Source organism: Leucoraja erinacea, chromosome 7 (assembly GCF_028641065.1).
Source record: "Leucoraja erinacea ecotype New England chromosome 7, Leri_hhj_1, whole genome shotgun sequence".
In the NCBI taxonomy this organism is placed as follows: Eukaryota; Metazoa; Chordata; class Chondrichthyes; order Rajiformes; family Rajidae; genus Leucoraja; species Leucoraja erinaceus.
Genome location: NC_073383.1, coordinates 59,362,708 through 59,387,721, shown reverse-complemented (window position 1 = coordinate 59,387,721; position 25,014 = coordinate 59,362,708). Strand labels below are relative to the sequence as shown.

General features: G+C 40.9%; 1 protein-coding gene across 1 annotated transcript in view; it reads left to right on the top strand.

The window, feature by feature from the left end:
* Positions 1 to 25,014, top strand: part of LOC129699151 (low-density lipoprotein receptor-related protein 1-like) — an 877,455-nt gene that overhangs the window by 309,684 nt on the left and 542,757 nt on the right. The window contains exons 20-21 of the mRNA XM_055638819.1: positions 11,033 to 11,197; positions 12,032 to 12,276. Of these exons, the coding sequence (XP_055494794.1) occupies positions 11,033 to 11,197; positions 12,032 to 12,276 (410 nt within the window). The remainder of the gene's footprint in view (positions 1 to 11,032; positions 11,198 to 12,031; positions 12,277 to 25,014) is intronic.

Genomic DNA, 25,014 nt, shown 5'->3' with positions numbered 1-25,014 from the left:
TGAGTTGCTGCTTGACATGGATGTTGAATTGATGGATGGAGACCTGAATTATAAGATAATCGATAAATTGGATTTATTTTCCATGGGATAATTAAGGCAGAGAGGTTACTTGAAACTGCAAAATTCGGTGTTCGCATAACCTGCTGTACATTTCCAACTTCCACCCATTAATCCAAGGTCTCTCTACCTATGTTCACCTTCTCCATCCTTTCCCCCACATTAACAGGACTCATCACCGTTCTACACTGACTCTCCTCCCTCTGCACTATCAATCCTGATGCAAATGCAAAATGCAAATCAATTGTTTGTCACCATAGATGCTGTTTAACCAGGACTGAAGTTGGAAAGTGAATAATTAAAGTGAACATATGAAAATAATTTTTTCATGACATTATATTTCCTTAAATAATAATGTCACCAATAAAACACGTTTTGGCATGACTACATGTATAGGACGGGTTTGGAGGGATATGGACCAAACGCAGGCAGGTTGGACTAGTGTAGTTGGGACATATTGGACGGTGTGGGAATGTTGGGGCAAAGGGCCTATTTCCACACTGTATCACTCTATGACTTTGACAGCTCCAATCAAACGGTGCATCATGTGGAGATGATATGAATGTGAACCCTGTATAGCTATTTTAAATCTTTCTATTCAGTTGGTGTTTTATTTAGGACATGTAATAACTTGAACATTTTTACTTTAATTCTCTGCAATTTTCTTAGCGAGCCTCCAAAAGAACAAATTGTTTGAAATGTTTTTAATTTCTAATTGCAAAATGTTATCAAGAAACCTCTTGTCATACAAATTTCAATTTCTGTTTGCTTCAGTAACTTTGGAAGAATGAGTTTTCATCGATATGTTATCTTTCTCATGCCTACTATTTTAGCTGTGCTGAAAATTTTGAAATAATAGCTGAAAACTGATATTTGTATCTATGTAAATATATTTTTCAAATTGTAGGAAAATATATAAAGAGTTTCACCCACCATTTACTTGAGGTTAACAGTATCAATGAATGTGAGATTAATGCAAAGAAGGATTGCTGAGGTAAAGTAGCAGCAGGATATCTCATCGAATGGCAGAGCAAGCACTGGGAACAAATGGCTTATTTCTGGTTCTGCTTGTGCAGTAAGATAATATCAGTTAATCTTCTTAAGCGTTGCCTTGGGATTGAAAGACTTGCTTTCACTCTAGTTCTATGGATTCTGAGGTGATGGATGAGATCTTTATGGGAATCACAGACAAGTCCACGGATTAGGCAGTAGGTAGCTGTTGGGATGAGTGGGTGGGTAGATTGTGAGGTAGTGCACTCATTGTGCTGCTTATAGAGAGGGCATTTGTATGCTCCCAATTTATGTTGGTTTGCGTAGCAGAGTGGAACAGCCTTGCAGCGTCAGAAGCATGGGTACAATGCTGACTTCTGGTGCTGTCTGAGTGGAGTCTGTCTCTGTGCCTGGGGAGATTTCCTCCAAATGCTCATGTTTACTCCCATATCCCATTCATACAGGTTTCTGTAGGTTAATTGACCACTTCAAGTGGCTTTTAGTGTGTAGATGAGAATTAGAATCTGGGAGTAATTGATGAGAATGTCAGGAGATTAAAAAGCATGGGATTAATGAAAATTAAGTAAATGGATGGTTGATAGTCAGTGCAGCGGTGGGCTGAATGGCTTATTTCCTTGTATATCTTCATGGTCTATTTCCATCTTTCCATTGCTCAGTGGTCTCTTTGTCCTAATTACTTTGGAAGGTTTTGTGGAGATGATATTGTGGAGATGACATATCTGCCCACAGTTTTAGGCACTTTAGATCTCAAATGCATTCCTGAGGGCAAGGATTATGACTTGCAGGTCGACAACAGGCTTTGAGCCAGGACAGGGATCTTGATCTCCAAAAGCTTTTCCCTCAGTTAATCAAAAACTGTGTGAGAGCATTGAAGGAAGCTGTGAACATCATTGATTTCTGTCTTCACCAAACTTGATTTCAGAGATCTGGGAAGTGGTCTATGTGCTCCAATGCCTTTGTATGAATCTTTATCACTGAAGGGTATTGTGGTGAAGTGGAGGCAGTGAAAGACTATCCTCCATGCTTCAGTGAATGTCAAGAATTGCTTGGAATTCATCCTCTAATTATATCTAAATTTAAGCATTGTTGTCATAGTGTAGCTTAATTAGCAACATTCTAGTGAGCAGTCACTATGGGTTGAACAGGTTCTTATTAGTTCTGAAGACCAGCCACATCCCATGGGACATTTGTTAGTTATAAAAAATTGAGAAAAAGTATCAGGAGAATAAGGCAGATCTTTCTGACATCAGCCTTTACTGAGATTGGCTGCTGAATTTGAGGAAGGTTTTCTCCATCCCCTCCTGATTGATGAAGACAAAGACTTTAGTGAGGTCAGGTAGGCCATGTACTGTGTTTGCTTTTGTCCCTCTTTGGATTTGATATACAGTGGAAATAATGTTCAAGGTGCCTCTGGACAGATTGAATGAACAGTGTGATTCCGGGAGAAGCTCTTTGTCTACTCGGAGGAGGCTGTAAAGATTGACCTCGTCATGAAGGCAAACTAAGGGCAACTATCAGAGGCCGAATGCAGAGCTCACTGAAATGAACTGACATCAGGTTAAGTGATCAGTTAATTGTGATGTAAAGGGTGATGTTTAAAGGCATCTTTAAAAAAACAAAAACGCACAGAATAAATATATTTCAACGAGATGGAAAATTCCAAGGGGTGAAGCCACCATCTATGGTTAGCAGAAGGTCAAAGAGAATATCACACCTAAAGAAAAGGGATATAATTGTGATTAAATAGGTGGCAGATCAGAAGAGTGAATGAATTATTAAAAGATAATGCATAAATAAATTAATAATAAGGAAGAAAAGATTGAATACAACATGAAGCTATTCAAAGATCTATCCAACAAAGACAAATTATAGAGTTTCCATTCATACTATAAAATAAAATGGATAGAATAGGTTTAAATGGATGTAGTCCAAGTGTGGGCAGGTGGGACTAGTGTAGTTGGGGCATGTTGTTTGGCGTGGGCAAGTTTGGCCAAAGGGCCTGTTTGAGTATGAATCTAAAATAGTTAACAAAGTGAACATTGCTCCATTAGAACATAATTATGTAGAATTAATAACAGAAAATAAGGAGCTTGTCTGTGAATTAAACATATATTTTCATTCAATTCTCACTGTAAATGGTACAATTAACCACATAATTTGGATAGAGGAACTCAGGATAACTAGAATTAATGGGGTAGTGGATTTGAGCAATTTGTTGCAGCAGTGGCTGACAAGAGTCCTGATGGAGTTCAACCTTAGTTCTGAAGGCAAGTAGCCAGCAGATTAGTGTATGTACTTTCCCCCTCCCACCTTCCAAATTCCCCAGATATGGAAAAGGTTCCATTAGATTGGAAAATAGCAAATTGTCTTATTTATTCAAAAAAAGGAAGGAAACATGTAGGGAACTATAGGACAAGTATGTTAATATCTGTCCAAAGGAAAATATTATAAGATATTACTGAAGATGTTACACGAGGACACATAGATAAACAAATGTAAGTAATCAAATGAAGTTAACATGATTTTGGTGAAGTGAATTATACTTACCAATTCATTGTAGTTTGTGTAGTGGTTGTGTGTACAGTTGACAAAGGATAACTGGTAGTTTTCTCGAAGGTGATTTGTTAGATGTTGCATTAAACGTTAGTGCAGAAAAAGAAAGCTCATGATAAAAGGCAATGTTTTGGGTTATATAGAAGATTGACTGGCTAATAGCAAACAGGTTAGACATGAAGGTATATTTTTATCGGGTGGGCAAGGTCTAATGTGGTGTGATATAGTGATTGGTGCTGGGGCATCAACCTTTTGTAATTTATATTAAAGTGAATTGGATAAAGGCACCAACATTTGATTGCTTACCGGTAATTTTTGATGACACAAAGAAGAATAGCGAGATAACTTGTGGAGAGGTCATAAAGAGAACACAAACTGAGTAAGCAAAGATCTAGCAAACCGAGTATAATCTGGGAACAAACTTAAAATTGTCCAACTTTAGGATAGACGATTTGAAATAGAGAAGAAACTGAATGTAACACTGTATAGTTTGCATGAAGATTCAGCTGTACTTTTGAAAATCAAGTGGAAATGGATGGAAAAGTAGTAAGCAAAATCAAATAAACTGCAGGCACTGGATAGCTGAAACTAAATAGAAAATATGGCCAACAGTTAGTCTGGCAGCATTTATGGAATGAGAAATGGGCAAAATTATTCAGGTCAGAGAACGTTTGTCAGTACACGCAAATGGCATGGTTATATTTCAGTCGTACAGCGCAGTCACGGCATCACATCTGGACCTCCGTGCATAGGATTGGTTTTCCTATTTAAAGAAGGATTTAAATGCTTTGGAAGCACTGAACTAATGTGGAATGAGCAAGTTGCCTAATGCGGAAATGCTTGCCATTCATCTGTTGAAGTTCACAACTGTGATTTTAGTGAAATATTTAAAATCCTGTAGGGTCTTAGCATGGTAAAGGTGGAAAGGATGGTTCTTGATGGGAGAATTTAGAAGAAGGGGGGGTCACTGTTTAAAATAAGGGGTCAGTTATTTAAGACAGCGATGAGCCAATTCTTTTCTCTGGATGTTGTGCATCTATGGTACTATTCTTCTCAAAGCCCGATAGAAGCAGTATTTGAACATTTTAAGGGAGAGGAAGATAAATATGCAGAGAGGTGAAAGATTACCATGGGTGAATGACCTGAGGTTGAAATCAGATGAACCATGATCTTATTAAATGGAAGAGCAAGCTTGGAAGAAAACATAGTTTAATTCTGCTTCTAATTCATATATGGTTATATTTTGCATTTCTTATCTTCAGACAATAAAAGCAATATGGTCAGCAATGTAAACTGCCTCATTCATTCATCAGCTGTGACACAAAAGCAAATAAGCCAAGTCATTCAGCTGAGATTTAACACACACCTAATTATTCAGAACTATGCACAAGCCTATATTAATTGATCATGTGTGTTTTTATCTACTTCTTTACATAGTATCTGTTCATATTGGCTTACAATTCTTTATCCCAACGAATACTAAATTAAACCATGAAAATTTCTATCAGATGACTAGACAATGTCAAAGCCGATTATCATCTACAGAATGCAATAAGCAATCATTCAGATATAGACCACTTCTCAGGACCTGTCAGAATAAATTTGGTGTAATATTTCAGTGTAATTTTAAAAATCTTCAGTAATGCATTATTCAGTTTTGGTCCACAGTGTGCCAGGCATTATCCTCGAGCTAAAGGTTTAATGAAGTACATGGCTCAGAGGGCTCTGTCATTGTTGCTTGGCAACTGGCCACAAGTTATGTGGAAGCAACTCACTTATTCTTTTCTTCCTCTGAGAGAAATCTCCCTCTGCACAGTACTATCTGTATATGAGAGATCGGGGTAATGTTAGAAAATATTGCATGGAAGTGTTAGGAGTTTATCTAATAGGCCTTTTTCTGTCATTTAAAACATCACAAAATTATAAATAAAATGACAAATCCCATTGGAATATCCCCCAAATCAAAAGCCAGCAATGTACTTCCTTATTAATGATCCAATTAATTTATCTGTTTTCACATAGGAACTAACAAGACATTTTTATTTCATCTGATGCCTAATATAAAACAGCAATTGGAATTTTTGAATTCATAAATGTTGGCATTATCTCTCTTTATTTTTTTCGTGTTGCATAGTATATTATTTTATGTTGTAACTACTCTTATCGAATACATGCCAAGACCAAGAAAATGGATGCATTCACAAGGAATTATAGCTATAATCCATGAATGCAGTGGAATACCAAATATTGCTTCATTTTGTGTTTCTCAACCAGGAAGAAAAATCTTAGTTCAGAACATTTCAACCAAGATATTCTACAATGTTTTTACTGCTTTGCTGAGGATGCAGTGTCTGTTCAGTTGGTACTCTCTGCACACAACACCGGATGTGTTGTACTATGTGCGACTGAACTTACATACCAGTCATTTACGTACGAGTCAAATCTGGGACTTACACCATGCAATTGTACAGAGGTCTTTTCTCCCCTTTCTGCATCCATGGGATGGGTGAGGTTCTGGTGGATTGGGTTGGTGGCCGGAGGGACAATCAAAGGGAAAGTGATTGGGGTGCAGGTGGAACTGTAGATCGGGGAGTTTAAAGCAGATTGCAAGGAAGTGAGAGATGATTGAGCAAGTCTGCGTGGGAATTGCTGGGGAGAAGATTAGGGAGACTGCAGTAAAGTTCTAGAGGGGCAGGGAGAAAATTGTTGGCATGTTGCCAGGGTGAAATATAAGAAGACACGAATGACAGAAGGTGGGAATAAGGATCCAGGTGTGAAATGTGGGAACTATTCATCCAGGTATGAGGAAAATTGTGATTGCCTGAAATAAATTCAAATCATTCTTAAAGGTCCTTCATTTGGGGATTGGCTGTCAGTGGCTTAGGATGTAATGGACCTTTCAAATATATTATCTGGTAAATATCTTCACTTCACGTGCACAGTCATATCTTTGCTTATGCATATGAATTACATGAGCAATCAGAAACATTGCAGAGACACCAAATGTTGTGAATAAACGGGTTACTTTATTCAGGCATTATAGGTTTGAAATACATACATGTTGGTCCTCTAACACAAAGTTGTTGTTGCTACTGCGAGGCTGTTGCCTCGTGGGCTCGAGCTGAGCTCCTGCTGAGGTGGAAGGACACGCACCCGAAGAGAGAAGAGAGCTGGTCAGCTCGAAGTCAGAGAGAGAGAGAGAGAGGGTTGTCCCGGGGTTCGTTATATCTACCAGGACACACCCCTATACCCCGTGACAACTCCTCCCTGCCATTGTCGCGTGACCCGACCACTGACTGCTGAGGGTTCGTGTAGCTAGTGGCCCAATAACCAGTTGCTGCCACAGAACTCCCACAGAACCGGAGGCAAGAAAACAAGCAGGCCAACAAAACGCAGCATCCTAACTCGTAAACTTACAGGCAGACCATGAGGGCAGATGTCGAAAAGGGATGGAGCGCACTCATCTTCTACCGGAAGGTGCACAAGCATGGTCAAGAGCGACTTCTGCTGTGGGTTGGGGGCACCCCGGCTGTGGGTCAGGATGGTGGGGCCTGCGGGCGCTGTTGACGCTCCGGCTGTGGGCCATCCCGAGGCATGGTGCAAGGAAAGCAATGCAAAAGCCGCAGGATGAACGAGGTATAGACCAGTCATGTCGACCAGCAGGGAATCGTGTCATGAGAAAGACGTTGACAACAAAGCAAATACAACAACAAGAAACTAATAGCAATATTAGGTTAGGTGATTACACGAAAAAACTACAAAAAACTACAGTGAGCAAACATACACCAAGGAGGTCAGATGCCGAAAGTTCAAATCAGGCAGGGTAGGACTGGAAACCAAAGTTCGAATTGTCCAATGTAGGATCAGAAGAAGTTATGCTTGCAACTAGAGGCTGTAGTGACACAATTCGACCAAGGGTGGCGCTGTTGATGGTGGTCAGCCTGCAGAGACAGCTTCTGGCCGGAAGGTAAGTAAGTTTATTGGCCAAGTATTGTGTGCTCCGCCCACCAGTAACAACATCCCATACGGTGACAGTTACGAATGACTCAGAAAACACTAAACATTAATAATAATAAGACATTAATGATAAAACACCATTGATCAAGCATGTGAACCAACAAAATCCCAGTTCAAAGGGAGGTTACAGATTTTTGGCTGTTGAGTAGAGCAACTACTCGTGGATAAAAAACTGTTTTTATGTCTGGCTGTGGCAGCCTTGACAATCCAGAGTCGCCTTCCAGAGTGAAGTGATTCAAAGAGTTTGTGGCCAGGGTGAGAGGGGTCAGAGATGATCTTACCCACTCACTTCCTGGCCCTTGCAGTGTACAGTTCATCAATGGAGGGAAGGTTGCAGCCAATAATCTTCTCTGCTGATCGGACAATTCGCTGCAGCCTCCAGGTGTCATGCTTGGTGGCTGAGCCAAACTATACCATGGTGGAGAAGGTGAGAACAGACTCTACGATGGTCATGTCGAATTGGACCATCATTGCATGTGGCAGATTGTGCTTCCTCTGCTGCCGCAGGAAGTCCATCCTCTGTTGTGCCATTTTTACTGTGGAGTCGATGGTAGCCCCCCACTTAAGGTCCTTTGAGATGATGGTTCCCAGGAAAATAAAATACTCTACTGATGTGACCGTGGTGTTGTTGATGGTGAGTGATGTGAGGGGAGGGGCAGCTCTCCTAAAGTCTACTATCAATTCCACTGTCTTAAGAGCATTGAGCTCCAGGTTGTTGCTATGGCACCAGAACGCCAGCTGTGACACTTCCGGTCTGCAGGCAGGTTCGCCCCTATCCTGGATCAGTCCAATCAGGGTTGTACCGTTCACAAACTTGAGAAGCTTGACAGAGGTGTCTGTGGGGGTGCAGTCGTTGGTGTAGAGAGAGTAGAGGAGAGGAAAGAGTATGCAGGCTTGCAGTGCTCTTATGCTGAGCGTTTGCGGGTCCGAGATGTGCTTTCCCAGCCTCACATGCTGTTTCCTGTCTGTCAGGAAGTTGGTGATCCACTGACTGTGGGGTTCAGGCACAGTCAACTCGGAAAATTTGGAGTGTAGTAGCTCTGGCACAATGGTGTTGAATGCAGAGCTAAAATCAACAAACAGGATCCTCGCATAGGTCCGCTGGCGGTCTAGGTGCTGTAGGATGAAGTGCAGGCCCAGGTTGACTGCATCATCCGCAGATCTATTGGCCCGATATGCAAACTGCAGAGGGTCCAGCAGGAAGTTTGTGATATTTTTCAGCTTGGCCAGCACAAGCCTTTCGAGTGTCTTCATGACTACAGAGGTCAGTGCGACAGGCCTGTAGTCATTAAGACAAGTAATCCTTGCCTTTTTGGGCACTGGGACAATAGTGAAGACTTTGAAGCAGGCAGGGACAGTACATGTTTGCAGGGACTGGTTTTAAAAATGTCTGTATAGACCAGTGCCAGCTGTTGGCACAGAGCTTAAGAGTAGAGGGGGAAACATTGTCAGGTCCTGGAGAATTCCGGCTCTTTTGTCCTCTGAAAAGCCTCTCCATCTCCTCTGTTTTTATTGTTGATATTGATGTTGTGCAGCACAAAGGGTGTGGTTGATTGGGTGTGAAGTGGTGATTGGAGGGGGGTGGGTGTAGAAAGGCCCAGTCTTTGCAGACTGAGGTCAGGCTGTGAGTGGGTGTGAAGTGTTGGTTGGGGTGGAAAATGTTCCAGTCTTTTCATACTGGAGTCTTGCCTTAAGTAGGTGTGAAGTGGTGAAGGAGAGGGTACCGGGTCCATTATTTGTAGACTGGAGTCTGGCCGTGTTGGTTGGGGAGGGGGGTAGGGGGTACCAGGGTTACGTTTCTGATTTTCAAACCTGCAGTAAAACCCATTCAGGTCGTTGGTCAGCTGACGATTGTCCAAAGAGCGGGGGGACTTTCCTCTTGTAGCTGGTAATTTCTTGCAAGCCCTTCCAAACTGAAGAAGAGTCACTACCTGAGAACTTGCTCCTCAACTTCACAGAGTACCTTTCTTTGACAGCTCTGATTCCTCTTCTCAGCTTGCACTTGGCCTGCCTGTAGATGTCTGCAAAAGTGGCGCTGTTGACAGCGGTCAAAGCAGGTCAAGCGTCGCTTCCGGCCGGCAGCAGCGGCCATTTTAGCAGTCGCTGCGGCGGCCATGTGCGAATAGGCTGCGGCGGCCAGCTGAGGTGGCCTTTACAGGCGGCCAACTTAGTCGCTTCCTGGATGCATGCGGGGCGGCCGGCATCGATGGGCCTCGCCCAACCACTGCAGGTAGGGACTCCACCCACCGTCGCAGGTGTTGTTGGAGACCGGCTTTGCTGCTGCGACCTTGGCAGACACTGGAAGCTGCACAACATATTACTTATTCACAATCTGGCACAAGTTTTAGATAAAATTATATTGTGTTACACACATAATGTTATGCCATGTAAGATAATTTTTTGCCTTGCACCAAGATCTTCTTCCGGTTGAATAAATAGCAATTTACACATTTGGTTTATTTAATTTCAGTTAGCATGTCCTCGTCTTTTTAAACAGGTTCTAATATTAAGAGTAAAAAGAATAATAAGGCAAAAATAAATGATGAAATATGTACCTATAACTCCCATGATATGCTATGGTGACAAGGGTTTAAAAATATGTTTATGGTGGGTTGTGTAAATCAGGTCATGAAATATTGTGCACATTCAACCATTTGACAACGTGATTACCTGTTCCAGACGCATGGGTTTCTGTTTTGTGTTTCCCATGTCACTCAGTCTTCAAGGGAGTTTGATCCAATTCCTTCAGGTTAACTTTATTTCTCAATTGCGTTAGTCACCTTTCACTTCAAGTGTTGCAGCAAATCCCAAATATTCTGACCTTGTCCGGTCATTGTACCATTTTTGATCAAATGCTTATTCTGTATATTAAAACTAGAAGCCAGCCAAGAGAGACAGAGGAGCAGAAAGAAAATGGAGAAGGTAGCTGAGAGAAGATGTGTGAGGAAAAAGTAATAGAAAGAGAGGGAAAATGTCATACAAAGAATCATGCAATGCACAAGAGAGGGAAAAAAACTGTATATTTAAGAGGGAGATGTGGCCCTTGTGGCTAGAGGGATCAGGGGGTATGGAGATAAGGCAGGTACGGGATACTGAGTTGGATGATCAGCCATGATCATATTGAATGGTGGTGCAGGCTTGAAGGGCTGAATGGCCTACTCCTGCACCTATTTTCTATGTTTCTATGTTTCTATAATAGTTATGTGGCAAACCAACATTATTATGAAATTTGGCATTGAATCACCCAATGCGTGTGTCTATGTATATATTCACTATTAAGATAGGGAAGTTATTTTTTTTAAATCAGCAAGTAAGCAATGGCATGAATTAAAGAAATCATAAGCACAAATACTATGTTGTGGAAAATGCTAATTGTCATAATTTATTTGGTCAGATTCCTGTTTTGGACTGACTGGGACTCCAGCTTCCCACGAATTGAGGTAGCTTCAATGAGTGGAGCAGGAAGAAAGGCCATCTACAAGGCTCTGGGGACTGGCGGATGGCTTAATGGACTGACAGTGGACTACCTTGAGAACAGAATCATCTGGATTGATGCTATGTAAGATTCATGATTTTTGCCTTTGGAAAACTTGAGCTTGTTCCTGGAATATATGTCCAATTATTGTTCCTCCTTTAAATATTGGTGCCTCTCAACAATTGCTTTAACTTTTTTTCATAAGAAGCATTATTTACTGCCATTAAATGCATTTTTAATTTGTTGGTCTGCAACAAGAATTGTTTGGACATTTTTATTTGACAGAAGTGATGGAAACCAATCAATGGTCTAGATTTCACTCATTGTCTCTCTACCCATTGCAACAACTTTGTTGTTAAAAAACACACATTTCTCACTGACTTCAAATAATTCCATGCACAGAAAGCTTGTTGTTTTCTTTTCTTGCCTGTCAGAATATCTTAACTACATATTTGGAACTTAAACAAGATCTCATTCATGTACATCACAAGAGGTTTATAATAGGCCAGAACTGAGAAATTTGACCAAAAGGACTGATTGGATGAACCACTTCTTCCCCGACCTGCACATTTAGGCTATCCCAAGCCTTGTTGAGAAATGTGAACCTTTCAGACAGTAGATATGGTTTTCATTGCAGCTGACAAAGGATTTGAAATTGGGGTGATTCCACAGAAGGACAGCCACATCAGCTAGCAGCTGCAGAGATAGACTGCTCTGTATCTGGCAGGCATATTTTCAAATCTCTGCTCGAGCTTGCTCCACTCAATTCCCTATATCTCCACCTGTGATTTATTAAACTTAAATCAGGCACCAATCTGAATAAGGGCAACAGCATTGGTAAAATTAAAAGTACAACACTTTACCAAGCCAGAAGTCTGCAATTTATTTTCATTCGTATTGCATTTTTTTTTGTTCTAGGTCTGATGCTATTTATTCAGCCTTGTATGATGGCAGTGAATTAATAGAAATCTTGCGTGATCATGAATATCTTTCGCATCCTTTTGCGGTAACATTGTATGGAGGTGATGTTTATTGGACGGACTGGAAGACTAACACCCTTCTGAAAGCCAACAAGTGGACTGGCCACAATGTCACGGTGGTACAAAGAACCAGTGCTCGGCCCTATGACCTTCAGATTTTCCATCAGACAAGGCAACCACGAGGTAGATAAGCTGTTCAATTGATTATCGTTTTATGATAGTACAGTGAGCAAGATGATTTAGTTATATTTGATTAATATAACACACAAGATAATAAATTTAAAAAAAATTTCAATAGCCACAGCTTCATTGTGACTCGAGGAGTTGTCTTCCCCATTGTATCCAGGGATCTTCTCAAGGATACATCTACGAGAAAATTAACTGAAATGAATTAATCATAAGATCATAAGATCATGTGATAGGAGCAGAATTAGGCCATTCGGCCCATCAAGTCTCCTCCGCCATTCAATCTCCCTATCTATCTCTCCCTGCTAAACGCATTCTCCTGCCTTCTCCACATAACCTCTGACACCTGTACTAAAAAGTAAAATAAAGTATCCTTTATTGTCATTCAAACCTTCCGGTCTGAACGAAATTTCATGCCTTGCAGTCATACATATAAGATTAATGCAATCAAGATTTATCAAGATTGCAAGATTTATCACGATTGCAAGATTTATTAATCAAGATTAATGCAACTGCTTTATTGCTTTAGGCTCCAAACTAATTGCAAAACAACTAACTTTGGAAGTAAATGTGGCAAGACAATAATCATAGCTGTTTGAACAATATTCTGGAAGAATCCAGTATTTTTATTTGCCTTGAATGTCCACTTCCAAAGACATTAGGATGAAAATTGTATTTAAAAAAAAAAGATTTCAACAAATGCCTTGGGCAAATGCGAGGCTTAAAGTTCAGCCACTACAGTTAACAATCAGTTTGTTTGGTATTGAAGTGGGGGCAGTGGGGGTCTTGTCCGCCAGGACATCAGTCGTTAGACTGGAGAGCCTAAAACAGATTCTGGCAATGTTTCTCAAATTCAGCAGGTCTAGGTAGACATCAGATTTTGCCAGAAAGGAAGTTCTATAAGTTGTTTAGCGCTGCGAACAGCACGTTCGGTAAGTCCATTGGACTGTGGGTCCTCTGGGCTGCTGGTGACATGCTTAAAGTTCCAGTGTTTGGCAAAGTCTTTGAACATTTGGCTGGAGAATTGTGTCCCGTTGTCAGTCTGAAGGCGGACTGGAATGCCATATACGGAGAAGTGCTGACAAAGTTTCAGGATGACTAATTCAGAGGAGATGGTTGATAGGGAATTAATTTCAAGCCAATTTGAGTACAAATCCACCAACACGAGATAGTGTTTCCCGTGCCTGTCGAAAATATCGGCGGCCACGGACAACCATGGTAGGGGTGGAGCCGGTTGGGACAGCAGTGGCTGTTTTTGCTGATCGCACATGACTCCGTTTTTTCCCAAATATACCTGCTCATTCCGGGTCAGTAAATCATTTATTAGGCAGTTGTAGGGTGGCCTCAGCACCAGGGTGGCCACCGTGGATCTCCTCGTAGTACTACTTATGCAGAGAGGGGGGGGTGACCGTCTTATGGCCCTTTACAATCACTCTGTCCTGTAGCACAAGCTCGTCACATTCCAGAAAGTAGGGTCTCAGTTCAGTGGGAGTGTTGGATTGTCTGTTTGGCCAGCCGCTTTTAATGACTGAAGTTAGCAGCTGGGAGGTTTTATCCATGGCAGTGTGTTCGGCAAGGCGGCGAAGGCGGTCAGTTGGAACGAAGGAAACCTCTAGAACGGAGAATTCCTCACTTTCATAAGGATGTTGTTCGCTAGTGGTGCGTGGTGCCCGTGATAGAGTGTCTGCAATGTGCAAGTCTTTACCTTTTTTGTAGACAATGCGAAAGTCAAACCGTTGAAGCTGCATCATCATGCGTTGAAGCCTTACTTGGTCAGCGTGGATCGGCTTGCTCAGTATGGTAACCAGAGGTTGATGATCAGTTTCTACCGTGAAAGTTTTGCCGAAAATGAAGTATTTGAATTTGGAGCAGGCAAAACCAACGGAAAGCAGCTCTTTTTCTATCTGGGCAAAGCGCTGTTCGGTATCCGTCAGTGTTCTGGAAGCATAGAATACAGGCAAAACATTGCCGTTGAAAGAGGTCTGTAGGCATGCAGCGCCTAGTCCATAATGGGATACGTCGCAGGTGATTGTAACCGGCAGGTTGAGGTTGAAGTAAGACAGATTTGGTGCACTAGCGAGCTGTAGCTTTAAAGTCTCGAAAGCTCGCGGGTGGTTTGGATAGCAGGACCAAGTGTTGTCTTTGTGGGTTAGTTGACGTAGGGAGGCTGATAGCTCACTGAGGTTGGGGATAAACTTTCCCAGGTAGTTAACCATGCCTGGAAATTGTTGTAGGCTGGTGACATCAGTTGGTACGGGCAGCTCTTTGATTGCTGCAGTCTTCAATGGATCTGGTAGAAGTCCATTGCTAGTTAACACATGACCTATGTAAGTGACTTCGGGAACCCTGAACTTGCATTTAAGTGGGTTCAGCTTTAAGTTGATGTCTCTGGCACGGTCCAGTACTTTGCGTAGGTTTGCATCGTGCTCGGTGGCATCGCGGACATAAACCAAAATGTCGTCAACTATGATGGCACAGGGGAACTGTGTAAACAATTGTTTCATTGTGCACTGGAAGATTTCGATGGCAGAGTTGATGCCAAAAGGCATTCTTAGGAACCGGTAACATCCGAACAGCAAATGTTGTTAATGCCAATGAAACACGGTTTAACGAGATTTGCCAAAATGTGTTTTTGGCACCCAACACTGAGAAAATCGTTGTGTTACCGATTTGTGCTGTAACATCTTCGATGGTCCTCATAGGGTAGTGGTGCCGTTTGATTGCTGTATTCAAATCTTTAGGATTGATGCAGATGTGTAACTCCTTCTCATCTTTCTTTGTGGTGCCAACCATGGTAGAAACCCAATCAGAGGGCTCGCTGACTTTGGCAAGTTCATCGTGTATTTGTTCACGTGTACCATTGCAGGACACGGTGAGGGGCACATATGATCGGGGTGACTGCATGGTTGACAATGATCTTGTATATTGTAGACAGTCTGCCGAGTTGGTTGTCAAACAAATCTTTAAAGTTGGAAAGCACCTGTTTTGGTGGTCCCTCTGTCAAACAGAGTTTGTGAACAGCATGCCCGAAATAGACCAAACCCAGGTCATGGCACACATTGATGCCTAGCAGGGTTTCAGAACTTGGCTGAACGATGTAAAATAACAAGTCCTTGGTCTATTCATTGATGGTACATTTAAGATCGGCTTTGCCCAGTGGGTGAAGAGTTTCCCCTCCGTAAGCATGTAAAGTGGAGGAGTCTTTTCTCATGCGCACAGTGGTTCTTATCTTGTTGAACACTTTGAGTGACATGACGTTCACGCGGGCACCATATCGACCTTGGCGATCAGTGGTTAGTTGTTGACCATCATGTCACAGCAGGATCAGTAACTTTGCCGTGTGCGCAGGTTTAGGGAAAGTACGGCAGGCCCAATGTCTGAGCTATCAGAGTTGTTACCGTGGGAAGATTCGCCTGGTTCATGAGAATCTGAATCCTGGTTCATGAGAATCTGGATCTGACGGGTCTTGTTGAATCAGGTGCAACTTTGACCTTGGAGCTGTACTCCCACTAGAACGACAAAAAATTAGCAAAGTGGTTTGGTTTTTTTGCAATTATGACACTTTCCCATGAGCTATGCAAAATTGGCGGCCCTTGGGGTGGAAATAGTTACAGTTTGTGCATCTCGTGTTAGGCATCTGAATCTTGCTGGATGCATTAAGAAATCTTTGTGGAGAGTAACTAGCCATATTCACATTTAGTTGTTGATTACCATTTGCGCTATCATAATCAGCCAGTTGTGCCCCAGTCTCAGCCATCCGACAAGCATGAATAGCCTGATCTAAAGTCAGGTCTGCATTTCATAATAGTTCAGCTCGCAGCTTTCGGTCACTCATTCCTCCCACAATTTTATCTCGAGCAAGCTCATTTGTTATTTCACCAAACCTGCATCGAAAACCTTTGTGTCTCAGGTCACTGATGAATCATTCCACAGGTTCATCAGGCTGTTGCACTCGGTCAAAAAATCTTGTCCTCGCAAGGATTCTAATGGACGGTTGGTCACACAGCTCTCTGAACTTTCATAGTAACACCATTGAGTTATCTATAGATTCTGCTCGCACTAGTACCTGTCCATTCACATCCAGTTGGGCAGGTGCAAATTCAAACGAGTCAGCGTGGATCATAGCCTCCGGACCCGCTAGATTCAACAGTAGCGAAGCCTTCAAATCGTCGGGATCGTTGCGGTGAATGATGCGTATATAATGAGAGTAATCTCTCAAACATTCTCCATCGCTCGGCACTATCAGAATCAAACACAAGTGGGCTAGACTTTCGACAAGAGTTAGCCATGTTGACACATCACAAAAAAACATGAAAATAAAAATTAGTAAACAAAATAAATCGCGATAAACAGACGTGGGGCAGACCCACTTCGACACCATGTAAAGACTTCAAACTCACACGGGTTGAAACACAAGCATCTTTATTGTTCATGTCATAACTACACAGCAGGTCATCACACGTTCACACTGCTACTCGAACTGGCAAGCAGTGGGCAGGATCTTATACTATGAATGTTACAATTAGGCGGGGTTATAAATACTAAGCATTCTAATTGGCTAACATGCTATAGCCAATGCTACAAAGCTGTTCCTGAACTTGGATATCATAGGTTTCAGATTCATATACTCTCTTCATGATGGTAGGAGTGAAATGTGAGCATGGCCAGGGTGATGTGGGTCCTTGATGATGCCAACTGCCTTTTTGAGGCAGAACCTCTTAAATATCCCTTCGATGGTGGGGAGGCCACTGAAATTAAATCATAATTCAGATCAGCTAATGTCCAATGTCGCTCTGTAGGCGTAGTTCAACTACAGATGGTAGAGTTAACCTATGCACAAAGGCCTCACAGCGGCTATTATGACATTAACCCATCAGCAGCACTTTACACCTGCTGGCACTGAGGGAGCAGAGTGCTACATCTCTGAGTTGAGATGTCGCACCTGCAAAGGAATGTGTGTGTGAGGTTTGTTGTACACTGCTCCATGGGGAACCTGTAATCCTTGAAAAGAAGCATGTCATACTGTCTGCTGTTCTTTGACAAAAGCGAACAAATTGTACTCAGCTCCTTGAGAATAAAGTGAATCAGTGCAATCATTTATGAGTGGTGACAGCATTCTGTCAGTGATTTCAATTTTTTGCAACTCCAGCAGGGTGGATCCAGATGCATTGAAGTTCCTGGTGATGGTTATTTGACAATCAAAGTGCTGGAGAGCCATACAGCATTGTGCATGCCCTTTGGTCTAACCTGTCCATACTGTCAAGTACCTGTATATACTCATTCTATTTTCCAGCACTTGCTCCACAGCCTTCTATATCTTGGTGATAAAGTGTTCATTTTGATGCTTATTAAACCATGCAATAGTCTCTGTTTTTACCACCCTCTCGGGCACTGTAGTCTAATCTCCAGCCCACTCTAGCTGAACCCCCCCCCCATCTTCCCTGTATCCCCTCTAATTCTCTTAATCTTTACCTTACACACCTGTACCTTCTGGGTTACAGGTACTTCTGTTCTGGAATAAAGTTTGCTGCAAATTTACCGCATCTATGCTAACTCACTGAGGACCCCTCTCAACCTATTCCATTCCAAGGAAATCAATCCCTGCTCATCCACTTTCTCCTCGTACCTGAAACACTCTATTCCATGTAACATCCGGTCAATCTACAGTTCAGCTTCTCTAGGGCAATCTCATCCTTTTGATACTGTGGTGACTAAAACTGTGTATCTGAAACAACAGACAGCAAATTGATATTGGATTGATATTGAAGACCCAAATCTGCAGGGATTTGGATCAAGAGCTTGCAACTAGAATTGATCTAATCTCCATGCGTGGACACAATGAACAAAATGGCTTTCTGTGTCATATAAGTCTCTAATTTTCTGATTCTATTGTGATTACCATCATGACATCTGTGGCACATCGATCATCACTAATTCTTTAATTCTATTGTGACTGTTGTCATGATATGACATTCTACACTCTTAACGTGATCAGGAACTGATTTTATGCTTATTATTATTTTGCTAGGATGCCATTCGACATGACTTGCATCATAATATGTGTTTGTGCATAAATTAGATTCCACCTTGGAACCATAAAAACATCGGTCAAATTCAAAATAGATGTTGTGCCTCAACTACCTGACATTTTGAAGAACTACCAATGCATTTGATAATCAATGAATGATTTTTGAAAGTACTGTCACTGTTATTTAAATATATTTGCCAGCCAAATTTGCATTCTGCATTTTGCCACGGAATGCAAGGACCAATTCCTGCTTGGTGTTGTTTGACAACTATGCTTTGCTTGGTGTCTCTACGGAATTTATCTTATTGCCCTTGTTCTTCTACAAATAATGCCATGGAATATTTTAGTTTCTGGTCAAATGACAGATGGCTCAACAAAACTCAGGAATGAAATGAAATGTCAGCTCAGCTTCCATGCCAAATTACCTCAAGGAAGCTTGAGCTCCCTGCAACATGAAGCCGTGCAAAGCGTACCGACAGGGAAAAACTAAAGTAGTGCTGGTAGCATAAACTCTTCCATAACTCTGCAATCATTACAATCATTGAAAATTTTGAGTTGTTCAACTTATTCTTTGATTCACATCTCCTCGAAAACTCAGCGCGGTAATGGTGAAATTTTTATATATTCCAGTAGAAATTTACCTCATGATTTCAAAAATCCCAATCATTTGTAAATTTGATTCAACTTTCCTGAGTTTTTTTACTAAAATTGTTCGCCAATCTGACATTTTTAAAATCTAACGACCTGGATGACGTCACAATACCTTTGTTCCTCGCGGCAAGCTGCACAGAATTTTCAAAGCGCAGGGGCACTGTTTTTAACGAGCTGCCTCTGCTCCTCGCAGCCAGATTTTTGTCGAGGTAAGAGTTGATCTGCGCCATGATCAACCTCTCAAAGCGTTTCATCATAACAGGCGTCAGTGCCACTGGTCGATAGTCATGTTCTCCAGCGATGCTGCCTAAGCTGCTGAATGAATCCAGCATTTCATGTCCTTGGATCAATGGGACATGGACTTCAACCATTATGTTTCCTATTTTACAGTGTATTATAGCACCCCTTATGCTAAAATCACTGAACTAGGCATGAGTTGAAGTGTTCTACCTTTTCAATATGGTTTGAATGAATAAAAAAGCATCAACTGAAATTTGTGTTTCAAAAAAAAAAGCAATCTTAACAGTCCTGTGCGATGATCAAGGATTCTGTGAACTGCTCAATGTGGCACGCAGACTCCATGATCTGTGGACATGTTGCTGCCACTCATTACAGGAGCTCAGTGCCACCAACCCACAACCAGGAGGATGTGATCTGTCACGGGAATCTCCCCTGGAGACGACTATGCCATTAGCTGCTTCTATCCTCATGGACACCATTCACTGTGATGTCTCCAGTTCTCCCTCATCATTTTTAAATCACTGACTTATTTTCCCTTTGTTCAGCACAAGATTGATAAGGCAGCTGTCTTTTCAGAACCGTTACACTATATGAGATATGCAGGTTGTGTTTTATTACTCTTAAAGAAGCACAAACCATTAAAAATAATCTCTTAAAGCAACCATGCTACAATTTTGTAAATTTGTTTTGCGATTTTAATTGGTGTCAATGATGTATGCAAATCCGATTTACTGCATCAAAATTAAAGGGATATGCTTCAGTTTCTAGTAATAATAATAATAATAATAATAATAATAATAATAATAATAATCTTATTTATATAGCACATTTTTAGTCAACTTGCATTGACCCCAAAGTGCTTCACATAATTACATTACATTTACACACAGGCAAAGGTGGGTGAAGTGTCTTGCCCCAAGGACACAACGGCAGTATGCACTCCAAGCAGGATTCGAACCGGCTACCTTCCGGTCGCCAGCCGAACACTTAGCCCATTGCGCCATCTGTCGTCCCACGATGGTGCAATGGGCTAAGTGTTCGGCTATAATGGTCTCTGAAACCCTGTTTAGTGGGCAAAATTAGGGCACATGATATTGGGGTAGAGTGCTGACATGCATGGAAGATTGGTTAAGGGATTAACGGGTCCCTTTCAGAATGCCAGGCAGTGACTAATGGGGTACCGCAAGGCTCGGTGCTGGGACCACAGCTATTTACAATATACATCAATGATTTGGATGAAGGGATTCAAAGTAACATTAGCAAATTTGCAGATGACACAAAGCTGGGTGGCAGTGTGAACTGTGAGGAGGATGCTATGAGAATGCAGGGTGACTTGGGCAGGTTGGGGGAGTGGGTTAATGCGGATTAATGTGAGGTTATCCACTTTGGTATCAAAAACAGGAAGGCAGATTACTATCTAAATGGCGTCAAGTTGAAAAAAGGAGAAGTACAACAGGATCTGGGGGTTCTTGTTCATCAGTCTATGAAAGTAAGCATGCAGGTACAGCAGGCAGTGAAGAAAACGAATGGCATGTTGGCCTTTATAACACGAGGATTTGAGTATAGGAGCAAAGAGGTCCTTGTGCAGTTGTACAGAGCCCTAGTGAGACCACAACTGGAGTATTGTGTGCAGTTTTGGTCCCCTAATTTGAGGAAGGACATTCTTGCTATTGAGGGAGTGCAGCGTAGGTTTACAAGGTTAATTCCCGGGATGGCGAGGCTCTCATTTGCTGAGAGAATGGAGTGGCTGGGCTTGTACACTCTGGAGTTTAGAAGGGTGAGAGGGGATCTTATTGAAACATATAAGATTATTAAGGGTTTGCACATGCTAGAGGCAGGAAACATGTTCCCGATGTTGGGGGAGTCCAGAACCAGGGGCCACAGTTTAAGAATAAAGGGTAAGCCATTTAGAACGGAGATGAGGAAACACCTTTTCTCACAGAGAGTTGTGAGTCTGGAATTATTTGCCTCAGAGGCAGGTGGAGGCCGGTTCTCTGGATACTTTCAATAGAGAGCTGCATAGTGTTCTTAAAGATAGCGGAGTCAGGGGATATGGGGAAAAGGCAAGAAAGGGATACTGATTGGGGATGATCAGCCATGATCACATTGAATGGCGGTGCTGGCTCGAAGGGCCGAATGGCCTCCTCCTGCATCTATTGTTTATTGTCTATTCTCTCTAGCTTCCCACAGTGTCTTTCATATCTGATCAGGCCGGGAGATTTGGCTACCTTCATACACTCCCAATAAGGTGATCATCCCTTTTTTTATTTCTCAGCTCCACTGATATATACTTACTGGATAAACCATCAGTAATGTTATCTCTGAACACTGCCATAACATCCTCCTTAATCAATCAAGCAACACCTTTTTTACTCCGACCTCCATCTCTCCTATAGCCATTCTATACACTGAACTTTATTTCATCGCTATCTATACTGACTTCCAGTCTCTCACCTGTCTTAGTCTTGCATAGGATCCCACCTCCCTGTCAATCCAGTTCAAACTCACCCGTTTATCATGAACTGCCTGCCATGATTTTAATGTCGTACCAACTATCCACACCAAATCCAATCCCGATGAAGAATGTTGTCAAGCATTTCCCTGACTTTCCCCCCCCAAACCATGTTCGCTGCATTGTTGCATCTTGCATTTGGCAAGCTAACAGTAGAAGTGAAGCTAAATCACAGGGTGGATGAGAAACAGTGCAGCCTATGTTGCCTCCACTCCAGAGCCACGTTACCTAAATTGAGCTACAGCTCACAGATATCGTTTGTGGATTCATATGTTCGGTATCTGATTGAGGATCGATTTTAGAACGATCACTACCAATGCAGTTGATTTTCACACGATATTTTACTCTTCAAGCCAATTATTTATTTACTTTAATACTCTGTGATCCAGTGAGGAATAACCGGGATGTAAATTTAAGAGGATACGAGATTAAATCCTAAATTCAGTTTTGGTAAATAAGCTGCCAGTTATCTGGAAGAGAAATTAAGTGTTTGAATTTGGGTATTTAATAAGGTGGGCTCTTCAACCAGTCAACTTAAATGTATTGCAAACTGCAAAAGGCTAATTGCAAGTTGGTTAATTTTGAAAATGTTAAGAAATAAATTATTGCAATACATCTTCAGTTCAAATTCCATTCTATTCACAACTGAGACAATAACAAGAAGGAAATTAAATATATTTTCCTCTTCAGAAACATTTCTTTGGGGGAGTCGATACTTCAGGACATTTATTATATTTTTGCCAACTGTTAGATCTTGTACACTAATACATTAAATATTGCAAACATTTTGTTGTAAAAATAATAAAATGGCGTTTTCAACTTGATAAATGCATTAGAAACTATGAATATCAATTACAAATAGAGAAATTATGTCAATACAATATAGTTTGTTGACAAATTATTATTTTAATTGGTCATAAAGTATGTTTCACACATGAAACTAAATTGTATTATAATCCGCATAATTAATCTCATCAAATCAACATAAGTTAATAATTTGAACTGCCTGCTTGAATATTAATTGTGAATATTTTTAATATTAAAAGGGGAATGATGCAGGTTATTATTTTCAATATATAATTTAGCATATTTGGTGCACTTTATACTTTGGTATACCTCAAAAGTTGTTATAAATTTAGATTCAATAAATAAGTTTGCTGTTTGTGGTATACTGTGTTGTATTCTTCTCTATGCAAAGAATAATAGACATTGAAATCATTGAAAGCAATAATTTCATTTAGGGATTCAGATGATATTAAAACTGATGATAATGAGGTCTGCACGGTGTATTTGCAGTTTCAATATCACAAGAGCAAATGAATGTAATTTCTACTTTTTATGATATATGCATCATTTCACTTTTATGAAGTGATTTTGCAGAAACAGCAGCATGCTAAATATTAATACAGTCCAAGCACTGAAATACAAACATATTCTTCGAAGATACAGTAATTAACAATTATGATACCATTTACTGTAAGTTTATTCAGAAGACATTTTCAGGTGATGATTGGGTAATATAGATTTGAGCAAAAGCTAGTTTACAAATCTATTAGGTGATAGTTCTGAAAGTTTACATGGAGGTGAATATTTGGCAATTTACAACTTCTAACAGTTATTGCAAATTATTGTTTGTAATGCATTGATGTGAATGTAAAACTATAAATTGCCATTCAGAGGGCATTAGGGTTCAAAGAATGTTAACAGTGGGGCCAACAAACCAACCCTACTCATGGTCTAACAGTGTTTGCAATTTCAGCCAGGTATACCTCATTACCAAACCAGTGGGAAACAATCAAGTGCTAAGATTACCCATTGGGCCACTTGAAAGTACATGTACTAACAGCTGATTCTTTTACAACAATGCACACGCACAGTGAGCAATGTGTCACATAGATCCATATTACACTGTACTGATTCATTATCCATTATGAGAATATAAATCCATTATAGATTATCCATTACGAGAATCAGACAAATGTAATGAACAATTCAAACAAATAAATTTGGTTGGTGTTACGATTTTTAGAAGTTGAAGAAGCATTTAGCAACAATAAAATGTCAAACTAGACTCCAGATATTTGAAAAATAATCATGTTCGGATAAGGTTTTCTAAAGTGCCGTAAAATGTTATAGAATGAGACATTTTTTCTCCTCACCACATAGTTTCTATTGGGATAAATTACAAACTGCCTGCATTTTGCTTGATTTACAGCTGAAAGCATTGTTGAGGAAAATGAAACAAATAACTTTCCACAATTTATATGAACTGGGAACTCGCAAAAGAACCTCAGTGATCTTATCATAATTTATAGTATTTGATATGCTATAGCTGAACTTTAAGACTTCAAGGTCACGTTACACTACCAGAGTTATTGGGGTATAAATTATCGATTCTGATTGGAGACAAACAAACCAGGGTGGTTTAAAGGACTGGAACTGAATTAACCTAAATATTTTTCTGATAATTTTTTAACAAATGTTTTAATTGTTAAAATTGTGAAAATATAGGAAGCATAGTTTTAGTTTGGAGATACTTCAATAATGCTTGTTTATTTTTATTAAATAAGGTTTGTGGTTCCAAAAGTTATATGGCAGGAGTTCTATGAGAAAGGCCATGTTTTTTAGAATTATACTATAAATAATGGTATTTTTCTAGGAATGTGATGTTTGGTATGGAAATATAGATTCTGCTGTATGCTCTAAACAGTCTCTAATGTGGAACAAACTTCATATCTAAAATACATTTTTAGTATGTAATGGAGATTTTTTTTTTACCACTATGGTAAATTAGAGCACATGGCATTGGGGGTAGGGTGTTGACATGGATAGAAAATTGGTTGGCAGACAGGAAGCAAAGAGTAGGAGTGAACGGGTCCTTGTCAGAATGGCAGGCAGTGGCGAGTGCAGTGCCGCAAGGCTCGGTGTTGGGGTCGCTACTGTTTACCATATATATTAATGATTTGGAAGAGGGAATTAGGAGCAACACTAGCACGTTTGCAGATTACATAAAGCTGGGTGGCAGTGCGAGCTGTGAAGAGGATGGTAGGTTGCAGGGTGACCTGAACAGGTTGAGTGAGTGGACAGATGCGTGGCAGTTGCAGTATAATATAGATACATTTGAGGTTATCCACTTTGGCGGCAAAAACAAGGGTGCAGATTATTATCTCAATAGGGTTAGGTTAGGTAAGGAGGTAGTGCAGCAAGACCTGGGTGCCCTTGTACACCGGTCACTGAAAGTTGACTTTCAGGTACAGCAGGCAGTGAAGAAAGCTAATGGAATGTTGACCTTCATAACAAATGG